Below are 18,510 nucleotides of genomic sequence, written 5' to 3' on the forward strand. Positions count from 1 at the left end.
CCTGAAAAGTGATAGAGGACTAATTTGCAGATGTGTTTTGTATCCAGTGCAGTCCTCTGGACCAGAACCCCCTGATCATGGTCCCGTGGACCTGTACCTAGTGGGCCTATTTAGTCATCCTGGGATGGCTGGGAATCAGTGTCATTGCCTCAAAAATTATGCAGATAAAAATAATAGCAAAATGTCTACCAGGCTCTATTACATTAACCCTACCTTTATATTCAAACAGATGACCTTCAAACTGACACATATTTCCCTAAAAAAAAACCCAATTGTAACAGTAGTCATTTCCCCAGGTGACAGTTAACAAGCTGAACTACAAGAAAAACCGAGAACAAGGACCACAGAGTAATACTAGCATTAGGGAAATAATGCAATGACATATTTGCTGGTACTAAATCGTAAGTGAACTTAAAAAGCTGCTACTGAGCAAGTCCTAAAATTAAACTGGAAAATACTGTGCTGGAAACCCAAAGGACATCAAGTCAACTGGCGATTTTTCCGCCTTTGATGGCAGCTAAGTCAACCTACAGTGCTTAGATGGGTTTCTAGTCTTCAAAATATTACCCAAGAATAAAAACATCCCATAAAATAAAAATTACTCGTGTTTTTGTGGACATATTTCTTTTCCCTTTCAGGCCTACAGCTACACCGACGGACCATTCTGCAGTTACTGAGTCCAGATCACGCATGCGTACAGCAGCCCCCCGTCCTAGTCAACCAGGCGAGGTGGGCGGGAGAGATATTTGTAAACCATTCAGTTTATGGACAAAAAACGGATATTGTGGAAATTAATTTCAAAATAAAACTATAAAAATCACGTGACACGAACACATTTTCCCCTTATAAATGCTTACTAGCCGCTATGATACGTTTTATATTAGTACACTGAAAATTCACAATAGAAAAATCAAGCTATCGTCAGCTCTACTGACAACAATCTGAACAAAATTGATGATAAATGTTATTTTTGTGCATATCTTTCTCTTAAACACATATTTAGACATTTTAAGCTTACCGTCTTTTATATATAGTCTTTTCAATTCATTAAAAATGCATTTACGTAATGTAAAAGCGTTAGCTGGTGTTTTATATTGAAATTACTGCCCGGAAGTCGCGCTTTGTCTCAGCGCTAGCTTGACATTGCTTCTGAGCAGCTCCGAGCGCAGGAGAGAGTGGCAGTGAATGTGTCTGCGGCAGCGTTTAGCTTTTTAAAAAAACCTTAAACTACGACAGAAGAAAACGGGACCAAAGTACCAGACGAACTCGGCAGACCGTGGACTATGATAAAATTTAAACCGAGCCTGGTAACGTCGCGCGGTTTTGACGACAAGCGGCTTTTTGCACATCTGTAGAGCATAATGAGGGCATCCGCTATTCTTTACGCCGCTTTTCCCTCCGTGGTTTAGTTAGACGCAGAGTGACACTATTTATAAATGTGTCGCTTTTAGACATCTTCTCGCGGAAAATACACACCGAGAGGGGGACCCAGCCTGCAGATATTTGGTAAATTCCCTCCTGCCGTGGGCCCTTGGGGAACAGTGAAGTCATTTGAGAAGTCACAGGAGAAGAAGACACGTCTTAATCATCTCGATAGTTTAACGCAGTTTTGCAGGGGGAAAAATCGGCTTAGCCTTTCCATCGGCCCTACAGTCTCCCCATCGTGCTTTCTATCTATTTTTAAATCTTACATGGTTTTGTCTTTCTGAGCATTCATCGCCAACCCTCCTGTGGGCATTTACCCCCTCACAGTTAAAGGATGCCGGATCAAATATCGGTGTCCGAGTTTCTCTCGGAGACAACAGAGGATTACAATTCCCCGACAACATCCAGCTTCACCACCCGAATGCAGAGCTGCAGGAATACAGTGAATGTGCTGGAGGAGGTAAGGCCACGGTGTGAGCCTGCTGAGGATGGATGGATAATTACAGCCACACAGACTGTATTATTATTGTTTTGTTATTTAATAAAGAATGATACTAATGAGGGGAAATGCACCATCTCTGAACGGGGATGCATTTTTTTTATAGAGCCAAGGCTGCATGCAATCCACCTTAAATTCCGCTGGTAATGTTTGAAAGCTTTGAAAATCCCCTCAGACCTCCAGATGCATTAATATGCGCAGAGGAAAGGGGAAAATAATTGCACCTGTTGCCCCTAAAGTGCACCTATTTCAGCCTAAGACGTGATGCAAAATAGTGTGTTATCTCGCCTGATATGAAGAGTAAGAATAGACGGGGTGGATGGCTTTGCTGGAATAGAAAGATGTGCATTCAGGCCTGCAACTCACTGTGTTCACTATTACATAACTCAAGGCTTTAGAGCATGCTGCCAGGCTGTAACAGAGAAAACCCTTTTCCTAGTATTCAGATCTGGACTCTGTGTTATTTCTCATTCCTTGCTGTCACACAGGCCAAACACACTGATTTGTATCTCCAAAAAAAAAAAAAAGCAGCAGAAAACGTTTGCAGGGGAAACACACCCAAAGTCACACTCTGTGATGCTGTGTCACCTCTGATCATGCAGGAAGAGGTGTAATCAGGTCAGGCAGGTGAGCTGTGAAGTGTTTGCCTCCCTTCTTCCTGCCATGATTAAATGGAGCGTCAAACCAGGGGAGCACACACCTTCACCGCCGTCCATTAATGCTAAAATGTGACCTCATTTCCCGCTTTGAAGCACATTTAGCTGCTGACGTGAATGACTCCAGGCTTGCAGGAGCGTTCAGTGTGATACCAGCTTTCCATTTAGGATGAAAATGAGCCGGATGGTGAGTGTGGAGGAGAAAGCACAGGCCCAGTCCCCTTGCTCCAATATACAAAATCACATATAAAAGCACACAATCTGTGCCATCTGTCATGTCTTCTTCTACAGCTTTATCATATCGTAACAATAGGAAATCTACCAAAACAGAGCCGGGCTCGTGTTTATTCTCAACCTGGAGCCGTCTCTCAGTCTGCTGACTGTAACAAGAAAAAGGCTCGCATCATGAATCACCTCTCTGGCTCTGTGCCTCTGAACCGAGAGACTGCAGCAGCACAAACGAAAAACATCTGTTAGAGAGGGCCGCCATGTGCGCTGGGCTTCAGTAGCCGCTCTGGAATGTTTTTTTTCTTTTGCAGCGAGATCACATGACAGAGGAAGAACCGTTACACTGGCACCAAAGAGCGAGCAACATGCTTTTCAGTGTTTTAAACAATGGCGAGATGCGCCTGAAACATTCCTGGCAGAGAAAACGAGCCTGGCGGGTCACTCAGATTGGGATACACCCATCAGGCTGTGGCAGACACAGGGAGCAGACAGCCAGCTTAAAGCCCTGAATATTTCTAGATTCATGTCTGTTTTATTGAATTAGCAACTCTGTTTGATCCCTGCAGAGTCTTGCAGGGACTCACTTGCATCATGCACAGAAAACCGCCTTCAGCTTCACTGTGCCTGAAGAGGAGTTTGTTTAAAATGCTCTGGAGCTTTTGTCCTCAATTCAAAGCATTCAGCCCTCTTTTTCTCCAAGTCATTTCCTTGGTATGTTGACATGGTGAATTATGCAAAGGTACGGCGTGAATATTTAATACTGTAACCTGAGGGGGTGAGTTGACCCCGCAGGAGAGTTGTCACTCTCTGTGTGCTTCCATTGAGTCATCTGGAGGTGCAAAGAAGAAGGGGGGGTGGGGGGGTTGCCGCAGCATCATATCGTCTTAATTCAACACCACATGTCAATAATTGATCAGCACGTAGTGACACACAAGTATTCGTGACTCATGGACCTCCACCCCAGAAATTTTCTCTCCCTGTGGCCGCAGCGGATCACTCGTAGATGTTTACTGTTTACATTTGGATCAGTGCAGAAATGTGGAAAACAATGGGAAGTCAGATGTTGAGATAAAGTTTTAAAAATAACCTTCCTGGCTCGCTGTCTCAGCTGCTTGAGACACAGAGGATGGGGGGGGCATTGTGTGCATTCGGTGTGTGGGTGGCAGACCGGAAACAGGCTGATGTGTCTGGCTTTTATTTTGCGGTCATTGTTGGTGCAAAGCAGTTATTGCTGTGTTGTTTTTGTTGTTTGAGCAGTGTTTCCCAGAAAGCATTTGGCAGTCGAACAGTGTGGGGATGAGATTTATTTTTTCTTCTTTTTGGCTGTTTAAGTTAGATCACTCATTTCAATTTCTTATCAGCTGCAACTGCCTATTAACTTGAAATATTGTCGGGGCAAATCATTTGGCTAGAAAAACATCAGGAAATTGTGAAAAATGGCCACTGTGATGTTTTCCAGTATCCTGTTTTGTCTGACCAGCAGTGAGAAACCCCCCAAAATATTGAGATTCCTTTTTTTTTTTTTTTTTTGAAGGATGTCCTCAAATGTTTAATTCCTTATTGAAAAAAGCTGTAGATTTACGTAGAGACAGGTTAGCAACCACTGGTTGGTATGGAAAAATTTTCCCCAACTGGTTGCCGAGTGGTTTCTATGTGAATCTGAAATCCAAAGATTTGTACAGTTGGCTCATAAATTTGTGGATCAGGTAACCTATGTCAAGCCTCAGTTGCGGAGGCCCAGACACAAGCTGAGAACCACAACCAGTCACAAGGGAAAAATGTTCCCTGGCTGATTTTGATTGGTTGCTGGCAGTTGTCAGGTGATATTGCTTGCAGTACATGGTATATGGTGCTGCAACAAAAACCTCCTTGTGATATCTTTGGTCACCCATGGTCTGAAAGTGGAGATTGTTCACCTTCAAATTAAAATTTGGACCTTTTCAAAAAGGTTTCTGTTTGTGATGTGCATCACACTTTCAGTACTGCTCAGCCAATAGTTCTTGAGTGTTTTTTGTTGTTGTTTCTTTTCCAAAGCAAAGCTTATTTGTATTTATAAATTTTCTTATGATTGTGATTATTATTTTATTTTATTTTTTTAGGATGTCCATGATTAAAAAAAAAAAAAAGACCAATGTCATCGCTCATTCTGTGTAAATCGGGTTCAGAGTTGGGCCTTTGTAACACTCGTGCAACCTTAGATTGCCAGTCCAGTTATTTATATAGCACCAGTTCACAACAGGCGTTGCCTCAAGATGCTTTATATTTCAAGGCATAGACCCTACAATATTAAAGAGAAAACCCCAGCAATCAGAAGCCTCTACTAGCGAGAGTAACTGTGGTAACTGTGAGGAGGAAGAACTCACTTTTAAAAGGAAGAGACCTTTGGCAGAACCAGTTTCAGTGAAGGGCAGCTATCTACTAGCGCTGGATGGGGTAAAACTAAAACAAACCCAAACAGAATACATAAAAGTGAAGCACAGAAAATAAAATGTTAGTTGTAACAGGTTTCCCCTGGCTTTTTTCGTGACTCAGCCAATGGGAATGTAGCATGGAGACAAAGAATAGAGCTCCAAAATCCATCCCCTCAGTCAGTAGGTATCACGATACAGTCTTTTTTTTGGCGCAGTTTAGTTTAGTAAGAGTCGAGTCTCACACTGTGAATTGTAAGATTACTAAAAATCACACACCTTAACAGGGAAAATAACTAGCAATGAAAGTGTTCATCGGTGCGGCTCAACAATCAGCGTAAACCTTGTGATAATGTGCGGATGGGTGTGTCTAAAAGTTTTCTCCATACACAGCAAAAAAATGAAAGAACAAACCAAATAACTCGACTCCCTAAAAATACCACGGCACAGATTGTTCAGCAGCAGAGAGCAGCAAACCTGACATTTGCTTATATAAAAATGCGGCAGCTTATTGCTCCTGCTTTGTCATATCCTCTCTGATGTAAGTTAATATTAGCAGCGGGCACTTGTTATTCCCTTGAGGGGCCTTGTATTGTCTCTACCCCACAGATGGCACTTTGCGTCACTGGGTTTGCTCTCCTAAAACCACAGAGAGTCGCAGCAGCGATACAAGGGAAACCCTCACTGCATAGGCATTCCTTTGAGCATGCCTCTCACACCACATCACATGGGCTTGACCAGAAAAATGTTGACTTTTCACAGTCCCTCTATTCAAGCATGGCTGGGCTTGACCTAATGGGCAGGGGCCTTTTATACTTTTTACTTTTATATAACAGCCTTTTCAGGCGCAGCATTTTAACCTCGAAGACACAGGTTCTGATGCTATCCGATGTTTGAAAGAAGAAAGAAAGAAATGAATGGGGAGTTTTATTCCAAACCACTGCGTATGTATATTGGAATGAAAATCATTGCCTGGAGTTGTCACTCATCAGTGTGCGAGTCGCATATTGTTTTCTTTTTGCTAGAAACAGACTTAACATTCCTGCCATTCTTTTACAGCTCCTCTCTCTATTTACAGAAAGACATTTTATATGACACTTGACTCAGTTTTTGGATCTCTCAGAGATTCCCTGTGGAGTATATATATATTTTTCTTTTACCTATTGATGCAACAGAATAACGTGTGTAATGAATATCCACGATGGGTGATGGTGAGAGGTCATAAAAGGTTGCAAAACACCAGGGAAAAGGGAAGAGAAGGACAACTGAAGCTGAAAACTGTTTTTAAATTATTTATGCGTTACTAGGCAGATGCAGTCAGACTCAGTGTATTCATTTTTTATTTAAATTTTTTTTTTTTGGCGCAGTGTAGGAGGCCTAGTTGTGACTATTTCTGTTCAGTAGCTCCTACATTCACTTACTGAGACATAAATCACTGCTAATAATGACAGAGTTCGTGCAGGTCCTTGAATGGTCTCAAAAGGCAGCGAATTCATTCGTCTAAAAATAAAACCTTAGTTTTTCTGACACTGACGTTTATATTTTCAATATACAGTTAAAAAAAGAGAGAAACGGGATGCTCAGGGCAGGTGCAATATCTGAAAAAGTGAGGATTGCAAACTGACCTGAAACTGGAACCATGCAAAAGTGCATGAGACTCGGTGTGTTTTGTGCAGGAAGTGTTTCAAACTATGCATGATGCCGTGATGGGAATCGAGGCAAATTAGAGCCTCGATGTTACAGGCTGAAACTGCCTACATGTTCCTATAAGACAGCCTACTTTCACCAGTTTATTGGATTAATGCAGATTCTAATCTAACTACACTTGATATGCCTTTCCTTGTTAATTTGGAAGTCATATATATACCATGGTAATATATACTATACACTAACACTATCTACAGTGCTAAATTCTTATATTAAATATGGCTAAAGTTTCAAATGGCAAAGTCAACATAGGTACAGGTAATATGAGTGACTATCTTAACACTGTTTCACACAGTTTTTCTATTCTTGGCTCTGTATGATGTCATAGAAAGTGGATATCCATAATTGTAGCAGCAGAAGAAAGCAGTTTTAAGGCGTTGGCGGCCGTAACGGTAGATGAGCTAAAACAGCTGGTTTTGATGGTGGATAAACTAGAAGGCTGCTTAAAAAAGGCCTTGTATGAGGAAAAATAAGGATTGTTTTCAAAATTATAGAGCTGCTCTAGTAAATTCCTAAATTAAAAATGTTTGTTGAGATTCTCACAACCACAAGAAACAAACAGCTGGTGTCTCCAAGTGTAACTAATTAATGCTGTTTGATTTTTGTGTTGGTAATAAATTTGATGCGGCATTATTAAAATCTTAAGTATAAAATCTGACTTAAGCTGCAGGAACCTTACTAGTCATAGTCCCACAGTTTCCACCGGCACCCCGCTGGTCAACAGTACCAGCGGTGGCACTGTTAACCAGGGCCTGTGCTGATACAGTATGGACATCTCATTCTTGATGATCCACATATTTGATTTGGCACATATTTTATGTTGAATTTCCTTCCTGACGCAGCCCTCCAAAAGTGTCTAATTTTTGGCACATCTAAAATAAAATGTCAGGATTTAATGAAATATAAAAATCGGAGTAATAAAAAAGACCTTATTAAACAATCTCATGTTTTAAAAAATGCATTCAGATTGTCCAGTAGACAATGGAAAACGCAACAATACCGAAGGAATGAATCATCTTTATTGTTATTATACATGATTTGGTTTGGCATTCTCTTGAGATAAAAAATATCAATTTGTATTAATTTAATTTATTTATTGATTGGTAATTATAAATAAATAAATGTAAACTTAATAATTTGACAAACGTAATTTGTGCTAACGTTAGTGTTTTAATTAGTTAATTATTTAATTTAGCAAAATAACATATAAAAAATAAAGACAAGCTCAAATGGAGTAGAAAGAGCCAAGTCATTGCTGTTGTCACTAATGCTGTTTCAAGTTCAACACTGTCTGTTAGTAATAGGTTGATAAAATAGTTGTTAAACTTACACTTTAGCTAAATTGTCCTAGTTCCTCGTAGGAAACAAGCCAAGAGTGCCCCGTAAAGTCTGAACACTCACTAAAATGATCTCCGCTTGTTGAAAGGACAGTTCAGCAGAAAGGAAAAAGAGGAATCAATAGGCAGAGTCCCCTTGAGTCACAGCTACATTACAGGAGGTAGGAAATGAATTTAGCATTGGAACCCCTCCTCGATTCACACATTGACATAGTAAAAGTCACTAAGTAAACAGCAAAAGTGTACTTGGTCCCAATAAAACATCTGTGGATGTTTAAAGAACATCTTTTAAAGAACTCATCTGTGTTTGTTTGTTTGTTTGTTTGTTTTTTAATGAATCACATAATCATCACGTTGTCATTGAGTTCAGAGCAGAGCAGGAGTAAAAGTAAAACATGCAGCGTTTAACGATTAAAATCCTCAAGCTGTCTGTCTGAAACGCTAACATCACCCGAGGATACAGCCCGGGTGAGACGCCGTCATGTGAGTCTTGAGCTCGTCACATGTGACATCCAGTCCACCAGCAGGGGATCAGCTGCCTCAGCAACACCTCAAATAAAAGATTTATTCTCATATATTTGGTCATTTAGCTTTAGAAAGTGAGTTGGCAGCTTCCACCCACATTCAGAAACGACCCAGCGGACTTTGATCAGCAATTTATCTGAAAGCCACTTTTATTTGTCTCATTGTGCTTCAGCTTCTTTTACTTTTTTACTCAGCGTTCAATATTTCAAAAGGAGGAGACAAGTTTTTACTACTTGGCTTTACATAACAAAACAGAGTGCCGGCTGTTTAAGGCTGCTTTCGGCAACATTTGCAGCCAATGAGCACAGCAGTGTCACATTCCGTTATTACTGAAGTTATGGCTTTTTATTCATCATTTGTCCCCTGTGTCACCAAACCCAATGAATCACACGGTCTGAGAGAATGGCAGCATTTTTCATCTCTTGGCACCGTTTCTCACATGACATCTCGTTCCAGTTAAACCGCACTATTTAAAAGTGGATGCTTCCAGGGTTCTCAGTTCGCAGTAAAAGCCCTGGTATTCCTCAGCTGTATTTCCCAGAGATGAGAGTGTAATATAAAAGTGTTTAGAAAGGATCTGCAAACTGTAAGAAGCAAACCTTGCAGGTTTTTGTGTAGAAATATTGCAGAGTTACAGTTATATATACAGTCATATTACAGCTCTTAAAACTGTAAGCTCTAGATTTATTCTAGAGCTTTCTATTCTAGCTTTCTATTCTATTCTAGATTTACTCTGAAACTCCACCAATGTGGCTTTGCATCGTATGCTGGCCCCTAACTCTTTATGCCAGTTGAATTTTCTCTCTAGCCCGAAATGGTTGAGGAGGTTGAGGTAACATGATGTGCACATGGTAAAATCTAGGCAATACCTTGTGAATGCTTTGTGCTACCCAATATTCCTGAAAAGCTCGTCTTCTCTTCTTTCCAAAACTGCTTTAATTTTGTTTCTAGCACAAGAGGTCGCAGAGTTACGTTCATTTAAAGAGCACTTGTATGATTTTTTAAAAAAATAAAAAATATTAAGGACTCCTCCCTAAAGTCTACTTTCTTCTGATTGGTCAATTTCTGGGCGCCTTTAGAGGGGTAGCACTAGATGCTTGCGAGCTGCCTGTATCTTATAAGGCTGCCGTGTTTGTACCAGGTGTTTTGTAATAATTGACAAGCTAATAGAAGCTTTCTGTGAAAGTAGAAAAATTACATGAATCGTCAAAGGCATGCATGAGTAATTGATTAATTTGGGAATCTTAATTGACGGTAGGTGTGAATGTGAGCATGAATGTTGTCTCTATCTGTGTTAGCCCTGTGACAGATTGGACGACCAGTCCAGGGTATACACTGGCTCTCGCTCTATGACAGCTATAACACCCTCCAGCCCTCCTGATGAGTGTGAAGCAGATGAAGGTGGAGTATATATGAGAGAATAAATGGGTCCCTGTTTAAGCTTATTTTTGCTATTTTTGTTTGCTAACAGATGAGACCAGGACCAAATGCAGCAGTGTCAGATTATGAGCTAAATTGTCAATGTAGATTTTATTTGGGTAAAGCTGAACTTGATGAGAGCTTTATTACCATTTTCACCAAGAGGTTTTCTAATTAGGATTGGGTACCTTTTAACATTTGTACCAATACCTGAAAATCAGCACCCAACAGTACCTTTATTTAATACTTTACTCATTTTGAAATAATAAATTCTATTTTTTTTCTTGCAAAGTCCTTAGTTCTGAGTTGAAACTTTAATGACAACGAATAGTGAGTCGTAGTGTTAGTCTATTAGTGGTTATGGTTGCATACCAAGGTTTTAGAGGTACTAGCTCACATTACATGTTTGTTTACTGTAAATAGCAAGCTGATTAAAAAAAACTCGAGTGCAGTCAGGGTAAAAATCCAAAGTTTAAACACCCATTTCTCTGACAACAGTTTGTCCGTCAAATGAATACTCATCAGATTTAATACCTGAAGAAAATGCCTCACTAAAAGTTTCTTCACCATCATCATCCTTGTGTTCATCTTCTTATCGGTTAATGGTGGATGTTCTAACGTTTGCTCCCTTCTGTGAGTTTTGCTTACAGAAGTTTGTTTCTCTCAGATTAGATGTGTTGCCTTGGCCAGTTTTGTAGTCTGTATTTCAAACGTTGCAGAGAGTGTTGTCTGCGTCGAGTTTTGAAAAGTGTAACCACATCTGAGCTTGCTTTTGGCTCGCCACCACCATTGCTCTACATGTTTGTCATTCTTCAGCATGTCGCAGTAGTGATGTGACGTGGTCCTAAAATTCACCACAGACTGTAGGTGTGAATTAGTACTCGGTAGCACAAAAGTAATTCTGTTTGTACCCTAAAAAGTACAGCTTGGTACTTAACGGCAACCCTAATGGTGCACTCACGTCGAGTGAATGCATGCAGTTGCATTGGGAACCCATGATTATCCGGCTCTGCCAGTCTTGAGAGCTGGAATCAAGTTACAGTGATGTGTTACCAGAGCTTAGCAAGAAGTTCTACGATTTCGCTCACTTTTTCCCCTCTCCATCTAAAAGTGAGGTTGGATCATTCAGCTCCAGCTGGCCTCAAGCAGAGAGTCCCAGCTGATGGGCTTCAGTGGTAAAGTGCATTTTTTTCCAAAGCTGCAATATTTGAACTCACATGGATTCACTTATATTTCAGTTCTATTCAATGTTATTTATAAACCGCAAAATCACAACAACAGTTGTGTCAAGGTGCTTTACATTGTAATGTAGAGATCAAACAATAATACAGCGAAAACAGAGAAAATCGCAACAATCAGCAAGGAAAATCTCCCTCTTAACAGGAAGAAAGATCTGACAGAACCAGACTCAGGGAAGGGCGGCCATCTACCATAGACTGGTTGGGGGTGAGCCTGTTTACCTGACAGCAGCTTTGCATAGACTTTATATACAAGTGTGCTTCATGTTTGAAAATAGCTGACACAAGCAGCAGCTAATAACTTTGGTCAGTACAATAAGGATAAGCAATTTCTGGCAGCTTCCTTATCACAATGGAGGTAACATTGCACATTTAATTCGAGTTTTAAACTGGATGCCCTTCCTGATGTAACCCCAAAGAGCTTGCACTAAACTATAGAGCCACTGCTTAGGTCTGCACAATCTGATGACCTATTATAACCATCCATTTTCTTAACCACCTATCCAATCAAGAGTCCCAGCTGTCTTAGAGCACTATGGACAGACCACTAGTCTGTGGCAGGGCTAAGATGGCCCATCTCCCTCACATGTACACTTATGAGTAGTTTGCACTCATCCATGTCTTTTGCATGTGAGAGGAAGCTGCAGTACATGGAGAGAACCCACAAAGACATGGGGAGAACATGCAAACCCTAGAGTTACAGTGTTAGCATTTGTAGAACTGCTGTTTTTTGAAGATGTGTAGTGTTTTAGGCTCCAGGACTTCACAGAATGGTGATGGTGAATAAAAAAAGAGCATTTAAAGACGGGGGATGTGCCTTTAAATCTCCCTCTGTAAACCTTGAAGCCATTTTTTAATTTGTTCTGCCTCTGTCGCAGCGGGAGGTGAGACTGTGTTGTGTTGCCTGTTTGCTGGCTTGTTTGCGTCTGTAGCTGAAATCTGATAATCGGTCTGTGGGCCACAGCTGTTGGCCTACCTTCCTGCCACAGCTGCACCGCGTATATCATCAAGGGCTATTAGCTGGCAGCGGATAAGCTGTGGACCAGACTCTCCTCTGGCACTCTGATCCCCCCCCGCTTTTCTCCCTGATTTAGACAAAGAAGAGTGGGTCAGTGTTCACATCTGTCTGCAGCCTTCCTCACACGGATGGATGGTGTTAAAGTTCCCCTCCATCGACAGCCATTTTAATCTCAGATGAGGAATGGCATGCGATGAAGGGAGTTAGCTAGCTGCAATGCAAGTGCAGGAAATGATGATTTACATGATTATTAAATTCTGCGTTATTTCTATCACAACAAATCACAACAAACGTTGCCTCAAGTCTCTTTATATTGTAAGGTAAAGATCCTAGAGTGAAACAGAAAAACCCCAACAATCAGATGATCAACTTTGAGCAAGTATTTGGCAACAGTGGGAAGGAAAAACTCAGTTTAGCAGGAAAAACTAGGCTCAGTGAGGGCAGCCATCTGTTGTGAGACAGGACAAATACACAGGAATTATCTCAGGGTCAAGATTCCCAATTTGGGCTTCAACAGTGGATTGTTTCCAATAATGTTAACTATTTTAATGCTCATTCATAATTAAGTATTTTAAGGTAATGTATGTTGCTTATTTACTGTAACAAATTGCTACTCTCAGACCTTGGTGGAGCCACTTGATTGAACCAACATCTGAAACAAGAGAGTGAAACTTCCATTCCTTTAAGTCAAGTTTCTTCTGATAGGCTGACCCTCACAAAATGAAGGTTTAAAGAGGAGGTGGGTGGGGCTTCTGTACCAAAGCTGTGTGCTTGGGACGACCATATTAGGGAATAGCTGCTCTTAGTGACATCACATAGACCCCAGAGTAGACTCTCAGCTAATCTTTGTGTTCAGTGCTAACTTGGCAAATCATACTGGATATATTACTTGCCACAGCCCTCAGTGATATATAATAAATGACGTATTCATGGTGGAACAAAGTTATAATGAGAAGGAAGGGAGTTGGTGCCATGGATCTGTTAAACAAATCTGGTTTGTTTTAGGTGCATTTAACTTGCACTTTGTTGTTCTTTGGTTATTGGTGACACTGGTTTGCAGCAGTTGTATTTATCTCTTGTATTTGAGTAGGGTCTGACAGTTTCCATAAGCACATTAAATTAAACTGACATAAGAAAGGCATCAGTACATTGGATGCACATTGGTAATGACTTGTATCACAGTGTCTGGCAGTAGCCAATCATGATCTGTTGTGTTACATCAACCTGTTCTTGCTAAATGTTTAAAGGTAGTGCCACTAAGACCTGAAACAATGTAAAATGTCACAGTGAAAAGAGAGATGAATAAAAGCAAAAGCAACTAAACATTAACGGCTTTCTTAACTGGAGCATTCCTAATAGACAGTCTGAGCATTCGTCACAAAGCCCTGCTGTGCCTCAGTGGTGTGCGGTCACCCTCTTTGGTTTAGATTAATGCAACTAGTCTTTTATTGATTTATTGAAGCCACAGGGGGAAAAATACAGCCTGACACCATCATGTAGTTATAAGCTACACTGGTACTCCGTAGTGACCCTTCGCCTTCTTTTCTCTGATTTTGGTTTGTACTTGTGTTTTAACAGTAACAAAGCTCACACAGATCCTCTTAACGTCCTCCCCCTCTTCCTCCTCCTCCTCGCTCTTTGGTTTTCTTCTCCTTCAGTGATTACATCAGCTCAGTGGTAACACTGTTGTCCTCTAAGACTGGCCTGCAGAACCAGGAGACGGTGTTGTCCTGTGACGGCTGGCTGTCTTGTTGTGGCCTCGGGGATAAACAGTGCATCTCTGTCTGCGAGCTTTCATGGTGTTTGGCCCTGGACTCTCTCTCCTTTGTGAGTGTGAGAGTGTGTGTGTGTGTGTGTGTGTGTGTGTGTGTGTGTGTGTGTGTGTGTGTGTATTGCAGCTAAGCAATTGATACACACTTTCAATGTCGAATTTGAATGCTACCTTTCCCAGAACAGCCGAGTCCCTGCTGAGGTCATTCAAGCCTGCAGGAAAAGGCGCTGATGGTCCTTTTAAGATGAGCTGTTTACCTCTTTCCCTGATGTCTTTTAATGTCATAGGAAAGCCTTACATCACTTCCTTTTCAAAACCATGACAACAGCTGTCAGAGCTCGAGTCTGTGAGGGGAAATCGAGGTGGAAATGAGCATTGATGGGAGTTGGGGCTTTTTGTTGGACATCATGGTAGTGGGGCTTATTTTTGTCCATCTGTGCATCAAGTTGCTCAAATGTCTTTGCATCCAAATGGCCCGTGGGAGTGGATACACCTGTGGGTTTTGGAATAGCTCACATCTCACCCGTTGGAATCCCACAAAGTGTGAAATTCGAGACTCAACTGCAGGAAAAACATTAAAGAATGCCGTGAAGCGCTCTGCAGAACCTGTGCAGGAATTCAGAGGCAGGAAAAATAATGTTACTTCTAATACAGTGTGTTTTTCATCACCCTCTTTGGCTGCATGCCCTTAAGATTTACAACAGGGGTGGCTGGTTGGTAGGAAGCAGAGCTGGCAGGTTCATCAGCTGATCAATGATAAGTCAAAGATTAGAGTAGTTTATTTTAGATTTTTCTTTGGTTGACCCACGCACTGTTGATCTGTTATGAAAGACATGGGCCTTGGACTCTTGCCTGCTCTGAGAGTGATAAATGTTATAAGTGAGCAACATCCTGAGTATTTAATTTTAAGATAAAACGCTGGGTTTTATCTCCTTGATAATGCATTTAAAATGTGTTTGTTACTGTTGCTAAAACCTCAAGAATCTCAGCTGTCAGTAGTTTAAGCTTGCAAGCAGTCATCCCCATTCTTTATAGTAAATATTTATTAACTAGAATATCCTGTTTTGTCTATGAAACAGTCCTCAAACAAAAATTATTTTAGTTTAGTGTCAAAGAAAACCAAGAAAAACATCAAATATTTACAAGAACCAGCATTTTAGCTTTAAAAAAAAAACAAGCTTTCGATTGCTTATCTGCCACAGTCGAGGAAGCCAGATCTTGACTTTAATACCAAAGCATGACTGCGAGCCATGAATCCCCCCTTTTAAAACAGTTCAGACAAAGAGTTATTAAAGAGACGGAGATTATAATCTGCAGAGGAACTACATGCTCTACATGAAAGAGATTGTTAGTTGCTGGAGTCAGAGTGCTAAAAACAGCCTCTGCGTTGTTCCTTGGTGGTTTGTTATCGTTATCATCATCATCTCACGTTGGTTAGTTCAGGTGGAGTCAACTCACTCTGAGGTTTGTGGGCCTAAAATCATTCTCTTACTTCCCGTTTATAAACGGGAAGTAAAAACAAAGGCTCGTATTAATGTGAGAGTGACGGCATCCAGTGCCTAAAGGAGATGGTCTTAACGAGGTAATATGATCAATCAGCCTTTTTTCTGTTGTCTGTTTTAGTTCTTTATTATTTTATGACAAACAAAATGATGAAACCGTGTTTTTCTTGGAGGAAGTTGTTTCAGGGTTTAAACTTTGGTTCACAGTGGAGTTGCCTCCAACAGCTCTGGTTCCTTCCTAAAGTCCGAAGTCATGCTTGTTGGGTTAATTCACCTCCTTAAGTGCCAAGTGGTGTTGGCAGCTATGATCGTCCAAGATAGGCTATCTCTCACACAGTGCAGCAGCTTAATGGATGTTTTCTTCCTCTAGTCTCTCATTCCATCAATGATGGTTTCTCTCCTTCTGCCTTTGCTTCTCTCCCCTTCAATTTTTCCAGATGTGACATCATATTCCCATCATCCCCTCCTCATCATGTCTAATGAATCTTCCTCATCTCTCTATCTTATTCTTGCATAGAGATCTTTTGGTGTTTGCTCTTTTAAAACTTCTTTATTAGCCTGCTGATGAACCGCATATTTGCTGCATTGATGCTGTCCGCAGTTTTCTTGTTTATCATCCATGCTTGGTTTCCATACCTGAGGATAGGTGTTATGCCATCTAGGACTCTTTCTTGTCTTTAAGGGAATTTTGTCGGTTGACTAAAATATTTGCAGGGTCAAAGAAGTCTTTCGTGACAAATACAAATCTTGATTTCATGCAGTGATCTTCAGTCGATCTTACTCTTCAGTCAGACGTTACATGTTGATTGATGAAGATGATCATTGTCTCAGTTTTCACAAAGTTGTCTGTAATTAGTGATTCTAAATTGGCCGTTTGTGTGGATGTGAGTTTGTCTGTTGGCCTGTCTCTGTGTTAGCTCTGTGGAAGGACTGACGACCTCCAATTTTTATAAGCAGTTGGAATTATGGTTAACAAAGCCCCCTGTTACCAAAGATGTTTTTAAAAAAGAAATTTTACTTAATCGGTTCAATTATTAATTATTATTAATTGCTGGCTCTCTTCCACAGCATGTCTTTGTGCTGTCTTCCTCCCCTCACCCCAACCGGTCTCAGATGGCCGCCCCTCCCTGAGCCTGGCTCTGCATGAGGTTTCCTCCTGTTAAAAGGAAGATTTTCCTTCCCACTGTCACCAAAGTGCTTACTCATTAGGGGGTCATCTGATTGTTGGGGTTTCTGTTATCTCTGTATTATTGTTGGGTCTTTACCTTAGAGTGTAAAGTGCCTTGAGACAGCCTGTTTTTGTGATTTGGGGCTACATAAATAAAATTGAATTGAGTACTGCAGTGCAGCAGACTAGACTTTGCAGGATTCTGCAAACCTTTCTTTGCAGACACAACGCTCTGTTGTGACTGTTGTTTGCCGTTAGCGCTAAAAACAATTGTTTGATTAGTTGCTGTTATTTTTAAGCAAAAAATGTCAACTATTTCCTTGATGCTTGAAGCTTGTTTGTCTTGGGGTTTTGGGCTATTGGTCCAAAAGAAGGTATCACCTCGGACACGTATAGATTAAATGAACGGTAATTTAGCCAAGGAAATGAACTACAGATGGGTATGTGGTGAAAAGAGTTGTTGATTTCAGTGTTGTTTGTTTTTATTTGGCATTTCATCAGCTGGAAGAGTTTGCTGCAGCCTTGCTTTTGCCACGGTTGAGGTTCAGTTTTGCCCCGAAGCAAACAACCTTTCTGCTCTGCTGCTGTTTGTTTTCTTTCTTTTATCAAATCCTACACAAAAAGGATGCTAGCTGCCATTTTTTAATCATCAGCTGTGAGTTTCTCCCGCTATAGTAATCTAACAGCTACTTCACATGAATAATGACTTCCTGACTGAGAAGCACAATAAACAAATAAATGTATGCTGCTCGTCTGATGTTAGGTAAGTGCAGTCGATTGCAGCAGTGCGTAGGTGTGATTGTGAAAACATCGCTCGAGAAACAAGCAGTGGGCTGCGTGAGAGCAAGCAGAGCGGAGGGAAGCCGCCAAATGATGTGTGAATGTGATACTGCAGCATGCACCGCTTGAGTTTTCACCGGCCGCAAGCATGCGTGCGTGAGCCTCTGGAGATCTGCAGCAAAGAGTCCTCGCAACTCAGGAAGTTGGCTTAATCCTCCGTGTGGCCTTCGCAAAGCTGCAGAAAAGCACACGGCTGAACAGCTCCTTTCTCTGAGTGTTGAGAGAGAATGAACAGCAATACGTCATGGAGTAATATCGGGGCCTTATAATTTATGTTAGTGACCAGAATCATTAGCAGGTGGAGATTTGTGTAAGAGATACAAGCTTGTAATCCATTATAAAAACTGACACTGATAGTTTTGAATGCTGTTGCCCATAAACAGCATACAGCTCATGTTTATATAACCACAGATTTCCCTAAAGCAATTATTGTTTCCTTTCCCTAATATTTCTAATTCAACACAGTCTGTTTTATTTTTTAAAGGGAACATTATTCTCATGCAGTGTTGCAGCCGACAGCAGCGACTGTTGAGATTTCACTGTGGTTTTGGCTTCCTTGCGGGTCGTTCGACTGCTAATGGGACGTTGCTGCAAATGGGAATTTGAGAGTTGGCGGCTGAAAGGCATCGCATCGATGAGCTTTGTTGCTGGAACATCTAATCGAAAGGAAGGCGGAGAAGGCTCAGTGTTACAGGCTTTCACCGTGTTTAAAAGATGGGTGTAGCCACCAGAAAGGGTAAGGCAGTGTGGAAGTGCATTAACTGTTTAC

At 41.1% G+C, this 18,510-nt stretch overlaps 1 protein-coding gene across 4 annotated transcripts in view; it reads left to right on the forward strand.

Annotated features, from left to right (window-relative positions):
• Positions 1–1,145: 1,145 nt before the first annotated feature.
• asap1b (ArfGAP with SH3 domain, ankyrin repeat and PH domain 1b) overlaps positions 1,146–18,510 on the forward strand; it is a 79,324-nt gene continuing 61,959 nt past the window's right edge. For all 4 annotated transcript variants that reach the window (XM_063483415.1, XM_063483417.1, XM_063483416.1 and 1 more), the window contains exon 1: positions 1,146–1,885. In XM_063483415.1, coding sequence (XP_063339485.1) covers positions 1,760–1,885 — 126 coding nt within the window. In that variant the 5' untranslated portion in view covers positions 1,146–1,759. The remainder of the gene's footprint in view (positions 1,886–18,510) is intronic.

This window comes from Pelmatolapia mariae, linkage group LG9 (assembly GCF_036321145.2).
Source record: "Pelmatolapia mariae isolate MD_Pm_ZW linkage group LG9, Pm_UMD_F_2, whole genome shotgun sequence".
In the NCBI taxonomy this organism is placed as follows: Eukaryota; Metazoa; Chordata; class Actinopteri; order Cichliformes; family Cichlidae; genus Pelmatolapia; species Pelmatolapia mariae.